The sequence below is a fragment of the Podarcis melisellensis genome, assembly GCF_964234715.1.
Source record: "Podarcis melisellensis genome assembly, chromosome: 3".
In the NCBI taxonomy this organism is placed as follows: domain Eukaryota; kingdom Metazoa; phylum Chordata; class Lepidosauria; order Squamata; family Lacertidae; genus Podarcis; species Podarcis melisellensis.
This window is the reverse complement of record NC_138530.1, coordinates 74139640-74152785: the sequence shown is the minus strand read 5'-3', so window position 1 is coordinate 74152785 and position 13146 is coordinate 74139640. Positions and strand designations below refer to the sequence as shown.

General features: G+C 40.0%; 1 protein-coding gene across 4 annotated transcripts in view; it reads left to right on the top strand.

Annotated features, from left to right (window-relative positions):
- GRIK2 (glutamate ionotropic receptor kainate type subunit 2) overlaps nt 1-13146 on the top strand; it is a 436288-nt gene that overhangs the window by 280795 nt on the left and 142347 nt on the right. For all 4 annotated transcript variants that reach the window (XM_081904609.1, XM_081904608.1, XM_081904610.1 and 1 more), the window contains exon 12: nt 6210-6433. In XM_081904609.1, coding sequence (XP_081760735.1) covers nt 6210-6433 — 224 coding nt within the window. The remainder of the gene's footprint in view (nt 1-6209; nt 6434-13146) is intronic.

Genomic DNA, 13146 nt, shown 5'->3' with positions numbered 1-13146 from the left:
CTATGTTTTATTTATTTTTGTTTTGAAAAATCACTAAAAAGCATTTTTTTTTAAAAAAAAAGAGAGAGAATAATAAATACTCCTTGTCTGAAAAGAAGTCTATGGCTATAGAGTATCAGAAATTTGTAACTTCATAGTTTGAGCCAATTAAGTGTTCTTGCTAAAAGGCAATCAGCAAGCACACATATGCATGGTAGATTCTTGTAACAAACTGATCAGAGAGGTCTTTGGATCAGCCCCTGGCGCATGAAAATGTTGACTCATTCTGCAGCTGTTTTTGAGAGATTTCATGCTAAGGTTTATCAGGAAAGAGTTTGATGTTCTTAAAAGTTTAGAAAATCTGCCTTCACACTCACCGTGATATGGGGCACTTGGCAGCCAGCTTCCAGCTGGGCATCTCTTCCTGGAATAGTCTTGTGAACATGTGATGCCACTGTGAGCAAGTGCTTTCACTAAATGCTTTCAGGATTAATCTAAAATGGTAAATGTGATTTTCCCTCTGGGACCTTTAAAATTTATTTATTTTTACTGGGAAGTTTCAGTCACCACTCAACCATTTCAAAGCAATTCTTGCACTCATTGAAATTCAGAAAAGTGAAAATTTTGAATAATAGCTGTGTATTATAGAATAATAATAATATTATAATAATTTATTGTGTATTGTGAATTTAATAACTGCTTTAAATGTTTACTGAGTCAAATTTCTCATTCAACCCTTCCAGTTTAGCTTGCAGACTTTGCCTCTATTTTTAACCAGAATGGGAGGCTTCAGCAAACCCAAATTAAAATTAAAAGGGAGAAATGTGCTAATGTGTTTTCTGGGGCTCTACGCAGCTCCATACAATTTTTTTATCCTTTGCTGTTTTCTATAATCTGTGCTCTTGATCTCACTGGAGTATATCTGATGCTCGTTTCCCCACCATAGCTGTCAACTTTTCCCTTTTTTTAAGGGAAATTCTCTTATTCCGAATAGGATTCCTCACAAGAAAAGGGAAAAGTTGACAGCTATGTTCCTCACCCATCTCTCCATCCTATCCCATCTCTTCCTACCCAGGTTCTTAGTAAAATGAAATATCTTGTGAAAAGCTAAATTTTAGGAGCATAGGCAAATTTTGGAAATCAATTACTTAGATCCAGATTTCGAAGAAAAGGGCAGTTTCAAACCTTGGCTTTCCATTCCCTGTGCATCTACCCCAAATGCTCCAAAGAATTGGGAAGCTCTCGAGGATGGGAGCTGCTTTAGGTGTGTGGTGTTATTATAAATGGTATTTATTTTATGCTGTTTTTAGAAGACTGGGGAGAGTGGTGGCTATCTGTGCTGGTACAGATTCTTTTCCTTTTCTTGGAAATCAAACATGTTTCGAATGGTCAGTAAAGAAAACCGAGCTCAAAAAAATGCATTGCAGCCCACAGGAGTTCTTTGTAAAACACAGGCCTCCCCACCCTTCACTTATCAAAACTATGAGCATTTTGCTGGTTGATAGTAGTGTGATCTGGCCCAGAAACTTTGTCTAGACTCTAAACCAAGACAAACTCTTTACGGAATATAGACTTCTGCAGTTTTCATTTCATTCATTTTTTCTAATATTTATGCTTTTAATATTTGTACATTGCCTGCAACCCAGATAAAATTTAATAAAGCACTTATTAAAAAACACATTCAGGCAAACAAGTGTGCTAGCATACCATGACTACAGGCTAGCATTTGTACTGTAGACTTCAATGCAAGCAAACTAGCAGTGGATATATAAAAGCACTGTCTGTGTCTTTTGTGGCAACAATTTGTCGTTAACAATTTTAAAAGTTAGACAGCTAGCAACTAATTGAAAATATGTGGGTGATTAATTAAACTCATGTACATTATGAAAAAGACATGTAAAACATGAAAGGTAAATATAGAGCCAAAACCAAACCAACGTTGTGCTCCAATTCTGTACTATTTACATATCTGGGAAAAAGTCTAATTGAACTCTATGGGATTGCTTCTGTGTAGGATTGCACTGCTAAATATTCCAAGAAATTATTATAATATTGTGTTCTTCTTCCAGAAGTCAGACTGGGATAGCTCAGTGTCATGTAAATGCAGACTCTTTTAAATTAGGGGAGTTGAATGTGAGATTAACTGGTAACTAAAGCCATGTACATTTTGAACTGCAGTTAATGGAGGTGCCACTAGTTTGATAGGGGCTTGCCTAAGTCATGTGCAAATCCTTAAGTGAAGCAATGTTGGACCTGGACAATGTCTGTATAGGAAGCCAATGTTAAGCACAGTGTAATCTGCTGAAAGCTCTTTAGCAGAAAGGCAGGAAAGAAATGTAACAAATAAGTACAGTGTTAAAATCCAATAAGTGCTCCCCTCTGCCTTCATAAGTACATAAACTCTGGGTTGTGCTGTGGAGATATAAGTCACCCTCCAGTTAAAAACAATGCCATTGATTGCACCCTTGGCGAACGCCTGTTGAAACTGTAAGCAGAATGTGGCCTCTACTTCATAAAACAAAAGCTGTTGGGAACAACAGCTGAGCTTTTAAAACTCGTTTGCTGTGAGGCAGCCTTTGCAGGTGGACAGCCTTTATATTTCCTAAAACTACTTTTACTAAAACTATATTTGGCTTGCAGCAAAATTTTTCATAGGGGAATAGTTAGGGCCAGAGGTGCCAGCTTGTGAGGGGGATTGGTGAGGGGACTAGCCTGGCCCCCTTAGTCCAATGACCGCATGCCACTGATTTTTACTATCTGCTGGGGCCAATAGAAAGCGTTTTTCCAAACCTGTTTGTGGGATAGAAATGCTACGGTATGTTTGACAGTTGGGAACAGACCATACCCCAGAGCCCAGTGATGGCCAAACTTGGCCCCCCCAGCTGTTTTGGGACTACAACTCCCATCATCCCTAGCCAACATGACCAGTGGTCAGGGATGATGGAAATTGTAGTCCCCAAACAGCTGGAGGGCCAAGTTTGGCTATCACTGCCATAGCCCCTCCTTCAAAGAACCCTGATTGTGGCAAGCAAAGGCATTTTCAGCATGGGAGGGGCACCACTGGAAAGCAAGGGATAATCTTTCCTCCCCAAGAGGCAACTTCCCTCACAAACACCTCTCCTCTGTTATAATTAGGTTTCAAAGAAGCCTCCTATTGAAGCCAATAAACTCTTGCTAAAGCCTGTTTCCAGCATGGGAGTAGGGAGGGGATTAGTTGGTAGGAAGTCACAGGTGTGAGGGCTAATTAACTATCCCTTTCCCAAAGCATGGCCCACATTGCAATTAGGCTAAAGGGGGGATTCTATTGGCTGGAATGCTTCTTTGAAGCCTCATTGCAGCAGTGGGAGGGGTCTCTGCAGGTGCAGGTGCTGTTTTGGTGATCCACGGTTTATAGATATTTCTAGCATGGTCATGGATGAGTCTTTTCTTAGCCTGGTAAGTTTATTACACTATTGATATTCCCTTTGATGTTCTGTTCATGTTTATTAACAGCCTGCAGACTTGGCTTTCCTCTTAGCTGCTTTGTTGGGTTTTCTTTGGGATAGGAATGTGGGTTATAAATACGAAATGAAGTGAAATTTTCCAGTCTAATAGAGACCAGCATAACCAGCCCCTTACATGTTGCATGGACATCTCTTTGAGCAGTTTTCTTATATAGGGTTTTCTTTGTGATAGTTGTGATATATGGACTTGCTTAAATATATGCTTTTGTTGGCAGAGGTGAGCACCATAGCTAGCCTCTATACAACCTACTGGCTCCACTGTTGAAGGAGTGACCAGCTCAAAGTTGCCACACTCTACAAGTTAGTTTTTTCAGACATTGAAAAGTCTTGAAGCTCTTGAAACTTCATAGTTAAATAATATCAGGTTTCCTCTTTTATTAGTTGGGTGTGGTTTTATGCATGACTTTGCCCAGTTGTGATACTCATGAACTTCTATGAGATCTCTGTGAGTTTTAGTTGCAGATTCAGAAATGCGTATAAATATGTGGGTTTTGCTTCAAATTTTTATGTTATTTGTAGTTATTTTTGCATTATAACTGTGTTGGCTGAAAAGCAGCCTGTCTATTGTAGCAAGTTCACCAAATATAGGGCCATGGTAAAAGCCTTTTACTCATAATATTTTGTTCTAAAAATGCTAAAATGCAAAAGATCTCATTTGGAGATGTAGGTGTTTGCAGAGTGATTACATCTTCATGTGTGTCAACCATAAGCGTGTTTTATTATCTCAGTTGGCTGCTTTGCCCTGTAATTGGAAAGAGAGGTGCAATAAAAATGTGTGGTGGTACACAGAGCTAAAGGTATAACCATATTTTGTATAACTTAGACATTCTCTTTGGAGTAATGATCATCATGTTAATGTTGTGGTTCTCTATGGAGGTTGGAAGTGATGCTCTTAAGCTTGATCCTCTGAACTTTTAATACACCACAAAATCTGTTTAACACAGATTTATCTAATAAAAAGCAATAAATACAGCAGAAGCTATAGTTTGTGGAGGAGTTGTCAAGTTAGCATAGGGGGAAAAGCATGGCAAACTTCACTTCTTGAAGTTAGGCAATCAATCTTTGGTCTTGCATAAATGCTCTTCAATATAATGAAATTAAGGTACAGTATATTAAGCCAGTTGTAGGATTCCCACTCTCCAAATCTGTGTGAAAGGGCCTGTTTGTTTGTGTTCGGCTAACCAGCTGATAAACAGAAGCAGTAGTAGCCAGTGTGTGCTACAATTGATGGTAGCGTTCCCTGAGTGGAGTTCTGCTTAGGCCGCTCCAACCAGCAATATGCAAGAGACTTTTTTTTGCTGATTTCTCCTTTAGTGGCACCTCCTATGATGTTCTCAAAGGTGCCACAAGAATCTTTGTTCTTTTGGAGGAACAGGCTAACATGGCTACTTCATACCATGTATGAGAGTTATTTATAAGTTCTTTTAGAGCATGCTGCTCACATGTAAATGTGCTACAGATATGCTCAGGGAGCATGGACAAATGTGCTCAACTCTTCCCCTTAGTGTTGCTGTGCCTGTAAACCTCAAGGCAATGTAAAGTTGAGCCTGAAGCAGGGAAGCTCCTCTACTTATGGAGGCTTCCCACATGAGTTAGAATGCTGTTTTTTTAGGGGGATGGGAATAGCAGTGTTGAAACAGCCCAGAGCTTTAGCGTCTCCACTCCCCCTGATTGTGTGTAGCATTTACATGCCAGCACTGCATACAAATAGGGCTGTGGAGTCAAACTAAATAACCACTACATTCTGTAACAGGTGTGTTTGCCACCCTAGGGTCCTATGGAAGGGAGGGCAGGATTAAAAATATAATAAATAAATTGAATGAAAATAATTAACCCATTTGAAAATGGAGCGCCTGTGTTTGAGCAACTGTATGGCAGTATCGTTGATACTTCTGAAGTCAATGACAAACCCTTTTCTTTCAAGAATCAGAAAAGGGGGGGAGTTGATTTGAATACAAAGTTTTTACACTGCTAAGGGGGAAAATGAACATCTTAAAGTGAACTTGAAAATCAGACTTCATGACTATGATCCAGAGAGCTCCCCTAAGAATATGAAAGTGCCTCTGCATTCCCAGTGGTAAATTTAGGAGTGGCAACAGAGAGTAACAGCAGTTTCTGACTTTGCTTTTCAAATTGCTTTTGAAACTTGTTAGTATTCGCAACTGCATTTTTTAAAATAAAAAAATCAGGGGGAGTCAAAGATGCCACTATTTAGCACAGATCTAATTGCATGGTTCTCTGTATTGATTGTGGTTCAAGGGTTTAAAATGTGAGCCTAATTCTCTTGTTGCGTGTCGATCAGAGCAGGTTAAATGAAATGGAGAATGTTTTAATGCTTAAAATCCAGCCCTCCAGTACATATTTTGAAGGGAGACCCCCACCCCCGCAACCTTCAAATAGAGCATGTTATAAATGAAATATTAAATGGAATTCCACAAGCGGTCACTTCTTTTCAGATTTTTTCCTCCATATCTTGAATGGTATCTGTAAACACTGCAGTGTTCAAAACTCTTGGAGGAAGAGTTGCAGTATAAATCAGCTTCTTTACTGGAGGAGGAGCAGAAGCAGAGCTTTAAATTTCAGCTTAATTGGTACCGAGACAGGGCTCTCAAAGTGTGTAAGTCTGTGTTTTATTTAATTTGATTGCCTGCTTCTGTCTGCTGCTTTTGACTTATGGCCTATTTCTCTCTCCCTCTCTCCTTCCCTCTTTTCTTCCTTTGTAAACAGAAAGCTGACCTTGCCGTTGCACCACTGGCTATTACGTATGTTCGAGAGACGGTCATCGACTTTTCCAAGCCCTTTATGACTCTCGGAATAAGTATATTGTACCGCAAGCCCAATGGTACAAACCCGGGCGTCTTCTCCTTCCTGAATCCTCTCTCCCCTGATATCTGGATGTATATTCTGCTGGCTTACTTGGGTGTCAGTTGTGTGCTCTTTGTCATAGCCAGGTAACATGTGAAACCTCTTTGTGGTATTTTGGCAATTGTTACCTTTTCTTCCCCTCAAGAATAATTGTCAAAAGTCACAAATCCTTCCTTACTTTCTTGTTCTCATTTTTTGATATGTAGGGCAGGAATCTCCAACCTTTGGGGGCCAATGGGCACATTTGGAGTTTTGAAAACTGTCATGGGCACCAGTCACAAAATGGCTAGTTTGGAAAGATCTGGCATTTTTAAAAAGGTGACTATGGAGACTGCCGTATCTAAAAGAGCAGAAAAAGAGCAAGACAAAATGATGTAGGCATGTCCCTCAATCGGTGCACTTGCTCACAGAGAGAAGCTCTTTGGAGCACTCCTTGCTTCAGAACAGAAGGGAGGGTGGGAGCCTAGTGCAGCAGCCAGTGAATTGTGGCAGTGCTTAGGGGTGAGTGTTCAGTATAGCTGTGGCTGAATTAGTGGAAAGAAGAACTGCAAAGAATCTCTCGGGCACTGTAGGTATTTGCTGAGGCCCTTTGCAGGCACCGTGGGATAAACGGGTGTGCATTCTGACCTCTGTTGACACCATCTTGGAGACCCATTCTGTAGAGGGCCACTCAGTCCTACAAAGGGCTCACATGATGATCTGCAGGGTCCTACACTCCCATGATGCCTTTCGCCTGCTGGTTATGTCACAAAACCCTCTGTAGACTGGTATGCCTACTAACAGATAACTGAATCATACTTGGCATAGCATTCAAATGAAATAGATAATCAGATTAATATTGATATCAGAAAACTAAAAACAAAACTCTTGACCCTTGTGTGCAGTGTTTGGGTGCTCTAAATCCTGCTAGCCCAGCTTCTGCTGGGCCAGCTCTACCCTTTCCATGTGTTGAGGGAAGATCTGAGGAGAGGATCCTATTCTATGTGCATTGTCTTGCCCATGTTTTAGAACCCTGGTCACACAATGTTCTAACTTACAGTGGTGAGGGTGGTAGGATTTAGAATAGGGATGGGGAGCCTTTAACTTGTAGCTCAGCCACAAGGATAAAACACGCAAAACAAAATGCTACCTACTTACTGGTTTGATTTAGCCACACCTAAGGATACTTGACGACTTAGGAAGGTTCATTTAGACATTAGTTTGAAAACATTTATTATAAACTTAAATATGCAGCAAAAGATTTTTTAATGTAACAAATTGGTCAGAGTAATGCACATTTGCAGTGATACTGCTCTGCTGTTCTAAGATTACCAGAGTTGGCTGCTTCCCTCACAACTGTGTTCCTCTGTCTCTCCGTCTATCTACCTACCTGTCTGTCTGTCTGTCCATCTACCTAGTTCTCTTTTTTTCTTGGCACAGAGTTATTCCTGCAGCCTTACATGATCTGTTTATCTCTGTTCACTGTGGAGAACCACTTAATCCACTTCTCTTATGCCAGAATTATTATATCAGTATTATATCAGGGACATCCAACTCCCAATAGACCGCGATCTAATCACAGTATAAAAAGCTGGCAGTGATCTACCCATTGTCGTTGGATGGGCCAAAGTTGTTGAGCTTTAAGCCACAGTTGTTCAGCTTCCTCCACCCTTTTTGGGGGAAGGAAAGAGAAAGAGATCTCTGAGGGGCCAAAGATCTACCAGGAACACCCCACGATCTTCCAGTAGATCATGATCTACCTGTTGGACATGCCTGTTATATATTATTTCCTTGATACTACCGTCTCCATTTTGTAAGAGATGGTATCATTCCCATGGACAATGATGAAATAGTATTCTTTTGAAAGTAGTGACAGTCGTGGTTCACCTCTGCATAAAATATGTGATGCTGTACTGGCCAACGAGTGAGTTTGCTAGTTGATTCCAGCATCAGCTTTTCACTGTTCTTTAGGGGTGCCAACAAGTGTGCAGATGGGTATCTCACAGACACTGTATAGTTGGATTTTCGGAAAGCTATTCATTACTCCCCAAACAAACCCCCAAATAAATTTTGCAGTCATGTGGCCAGTGCTCCCCCCAGGGGGTACTCAAGGATACGCAGTATCAGCACCTATTTGTGTTTTGTTTAAAAAGTGTGGCACTATAACAACTTCATGGTGAGTACTGGCACCTATTTTTCTAGAAAAAAGCACTGCATTTGGTTAATGTTAAAAGGCATTCCTGTGGATGGGTAACCAGGTGCAAGATAGTAGGCAAAGTGTAGATAGCATGCATACAATGAAAATAAAGTGATGAGGTGTGGACATGTTGTCTTTTAAGGCTAGTGGCATTCAGTTTGCTCACAAATTACCTAAAGCATGGTGAATAATGAGATAGCACAAGCTTACAGATAAAGGTTATTGTAGATTTCAGATAAATTGTAACTTTGTAGGAACTTATTTCTGAGGTGATTGTGTGTGTGTGTGTGTAGCGTTTATCCAGAAGAAAAACTAAAATACACGTTGTAGCATACACAACCTGCCTGTCTATCTAGAAAGAGCAAAATCAGCTTTCTACCTTTCCACTTTACAGAACATTTCCCTGCATGTTGAAAAATGTTTAGCACTGGTTGATTCCAAGAAACAGGTTGATTTCACCAATGTTATAAAATGATATGTTGATGGATTTTGTGTACACCTTCTTGAAAATGTGTTTTCTTACACTGGAAACACATTTTTTTCTGAGCATTCAAGCACTCTTTCAGTTTTCTTTTTTGTTTAGAAATATTCACTTGTTCTCACTCACTGAGCATGGTGGGATGTTTGTTGTAACCAACGCCATGTTTTTAACGGCCATTGTTGAGTGTTTTCGTTTTTAAAATTTATTTCTTGATATATTCTATCAGATGTTGAAAGCATCATCCTGATTGTAAACCATTCTAAAAACATACCAATGAGAATATAGATTTTGTTAAAACAGGAAGCTGGATTGAAGTTATATCATCTGATTTGTCTGTAACTTTAGAATAGGGATGAGAAACCTGTAGACTCCAACTCCCATCACCCCTGACTGTTGACCATGCTGGCTGTGATTGGTGGGAGATGGAGTCCAATGACATCTTGAAGGCCACAGGTTATCCTAGCCCTTCTTTAGATGTGCAGATACGTGTACAGGTTAGATGTTCAAAATGGTTCTTAGTTTTATGAGTAAACAATCCAAGTTCATGCACAGAAGGAAGGCTTAGGGGAAATTGTTCTTCTCCCCAATTAGAGGTGGTACTTAATTAAATATCTGTTTGTGCTAACATGATCAACCAAATTAATACCGATTTTTCCCCCTAATTGAAACGGAACTGCTATATCCCATACGCTATGGTCTGAAGAACAATACTGAGAATGCAAAATGCTCTGCCAAGGAGTCTACTTAAAGCTATTGCTGGGACAGATGGTTTAACTTTGAAGCATAGTCTTCTTCTTTGGCAATCACTCGTAGCTGAGTAAGATTGTCTTCTATAACCACGGTTTTAACAATAAGTCTGTAAGTGACTGTGGAGGCCAATTCTGGATCCACACATCTTTCCGCAGTGGGGACATTGGTTTCCAGGTGGGGGCTGATCACAGTGTGGATTTGCCAAGCATGCCTTCCTCCTAACACGTTTCTCCCTTGCGTCCTGAGTTCAAGTGTCTTCAAAGCCCATGACACCTTTGGTAAAGGCTGTTCTCCAACTGGAATGCTCGCAGGCCAGTGTTTCCCAGTTGTCAGTGTGTATACTACATTTTTTAAGATTTGCCTTGAGACAGTTTTAAACCTCTTTTGTTGACCACCAGCATTACGCTTTCCATTTTTAAGTTCGGAATAGAGTAGTTGCTTTGGAAGACGATCATCAGGCATCCGCACAACATAACCAGTCCAACGAGGTTGATGTTGAAGAATCATTGTTTCAATAGTGGTGATCTTTGCTTCTTTCAGTACACTGATATTAGTTCGCCTGTCTCCCCAAGTGATGTGTAGAATTTTTTGGAGACGCCGTTGATGGAATCTTTCAAGGAGTTGGAGATGGCGTTTATAAGTGGTTCATGTTTCACAAGCATATAGTAAGGTTGGTAGTACAATAGCTTTGTAAACAAGCATTTTGGTTTCCCTGCGAATGTCCCAGTCCTCAAACACTCTGCACTTCAGTTGGGAGAAAGCCGTACCGCAGAGCTCAGGTGATGCTGGATTTCGGCATCAATGTTGGCTCTTGTGGAAAGATAACTGCCTAGGTAGGAGAAGTGATCAACATTTTCCAATGTTACACCATTGAGTTGGATTTGTGGTGCTGCAGAGGGGTTATTTTGTACTTGTTGGTGCAGCACTTTGGTTTTTCGGATGTTGAGTGATAGGCCAAGCTTTTCGTAAGCTTCTGCAAAGATATTTAACGTGGTTTGGAGGTCATCCGCTGAGCGTGTGCACGCTACGTTGTCATCAGCATACTGAAGCTCTATGACGGAAGTTACGGTATCCTTACACTTTGCTTTCAGCCTGCTCAGATTGAAGAGCTTTCCATCTGTTCATTATATGATTTCTACCCCGGCGGGGAGTTTCCCTTCAACAAAGTGTAGGATCATGGCAATGAAAATAATGAATAGAGTTGGGGCAATAACACAACCCTGTTTAATACCTGATCCCACTGTGAATGGCTCACTTTGAGAGCCATTGTTATCTGCGATTGTTGCTGTCATATTATCATGGAGGAGCCGAATGATGTTTACAAATTTATCTGGGCAGCCAATTTTCAGAAGGACAGTCTACTGGGCATTACGATTTACAGTGTTGAAAGCCTTAGTCAGGTCAATAAACGCCATATACAGGGGTTGGTTTTGCAATTTGCATTTTTCTTGAAGCTGTCGAGCGGTGAAAATCATGTCCACTGTCTCCCTAGAAGGCTGAAAACCATTTTGGGATTCAGGAAGGGTCACCTTGGATATTGTTACGAGACGGTTTGCTAAGATCCTTGCAAGAATTTTGCTGGCCGCAGCTAATAGAGAGATGCCTCAATAGTTTCCACAATCAGTTCTGTCACCTTTTTTTAAAGAGATGGATAATTTTGGCATCTCTAAAGTCTGCTGGGATTTCTTCTCTTTCCCAGATTTTTTCGATGAGCTTGTGAAGTTGTTGTGTAAGTTCAATTCTGCCCACTTTGAAGATTTTGGCAGGTATCCCATCAGGACCGCTGGCTTTGTTGTTTTTCATTTGGTTAATAGCTGTACACAACTCTCCCAGATTTGGAGATACTGCAAGCTCATCTCTAATTTGTTTTTGCGGGATTTTTGAGAGGACTTCATCTACGGGGGAGTTGCGGTTAAGGAGAGATGTTGGTAATATTCTTTCCAGCGCAGTGCAATAGCTTCTTTATCTTTTAGAAGTGTGATACCATCTGCTGAGCGTAGGGGGCATATGCAATGATTTATTGGCCCATAGATGGTCTTTCTGGCTTTAAAGAAACTCTGTGCATCATGAGTGTCAGCTAAGCGCTGGATCTCTTGAGCTTTTTTTACCCACCAGGTGTTTTTTAGTTCTCTGGTTCTTCTTTGAACGTCAGCCTTAGTGTTGGCATAGGTTTTTTTCTTAGTGGCACAGATGGTTTAACTTTGAAGCACAGTAGTAGGCTGCTGATGGGTTCGTGCCTATGCAGTGTTCATTTATATAGCTGTAATCATAAAATAATGACTGCCAGTAAGTCCTGTAATTATCTTATGTTAGACACATTATGTAGTATATGTATTTATACTAGTTATAACATATATTTTGCAATGGCAATTTTTTCATGTTTTTCATTGTGCTGTATTTATACAACAGGCTTGCTCTGACTTTTAAAATCAGTTGATGTTGGTTTTTGTCATTTTTTGGAAATATCACATTGGCATATGCACATTAGTAGCAGGGAATCATTATAAAATAGATACAGATTACTAGCGAATAGTCATTGTTCAGTGTTTCTGTTTGGTCTTGTGACATGGTTTCTGCCTCTTGAAAGATGGAGCTAATATTTATAATCTGAAAAGAGAGAATGTTAGTGGAAAGCCAACTATCAGAGAATAACATGTAAGGAAATTTGATTTCCCTCCTGTAAAATCTTGGATTTTGTTCTGTTTTCAGGATGCAGTTTAGTGAACAGTTTTTCATTCACAAGGACCACTGAAATTCATTATACTTATTTGTTGAGTAACTGTGTAATGCTGCAACCTAAAATAATTTCCTTTCTTAATGCTTGAAGAGAAACAATATTTGTAATCTATACAATTTTCACATTTTTAAAATATATCCACAACAAATGCCTGAGTTTGTCATTGACTTGCAATTTTACCTTATAGCAGGAAAAGTTTTAAAATATTATTTTAAATCTAAATATAGTTTTTTAAAAATTATGAGTCAATAACCCACTCTGTATCCACCGAATACCTAAACAGTATACAGAAATAGACTATAAACCCTAGTACAGATAGTAACGCAGTTTTAAAACAACATAAAGACCATCAAGAATGGAAGGCAGCATCATCAAAATAGATTGACTTTAGAAATACTTGGACATAGCAATGTTGGGGTTTGCTTTACTTCTAAGAGAGTTTCAGAGAACAGGTACCACAGTGCTAAAAGCACATGCTCAAGTCACAAAGGTTTGTGGAATCATCCACAGATTTAGGTGACCAGAGTGGAATGTATGGAGAGCCAGCTTCCCAGGTACCCTGGTCCAGAACCATACTGGGCCTTATACAGCAATATTGAAACCTTGAATCTAGCTGTGTTGCAAATTGGCAGCCAGTGCAATAATTTCAGCAGTA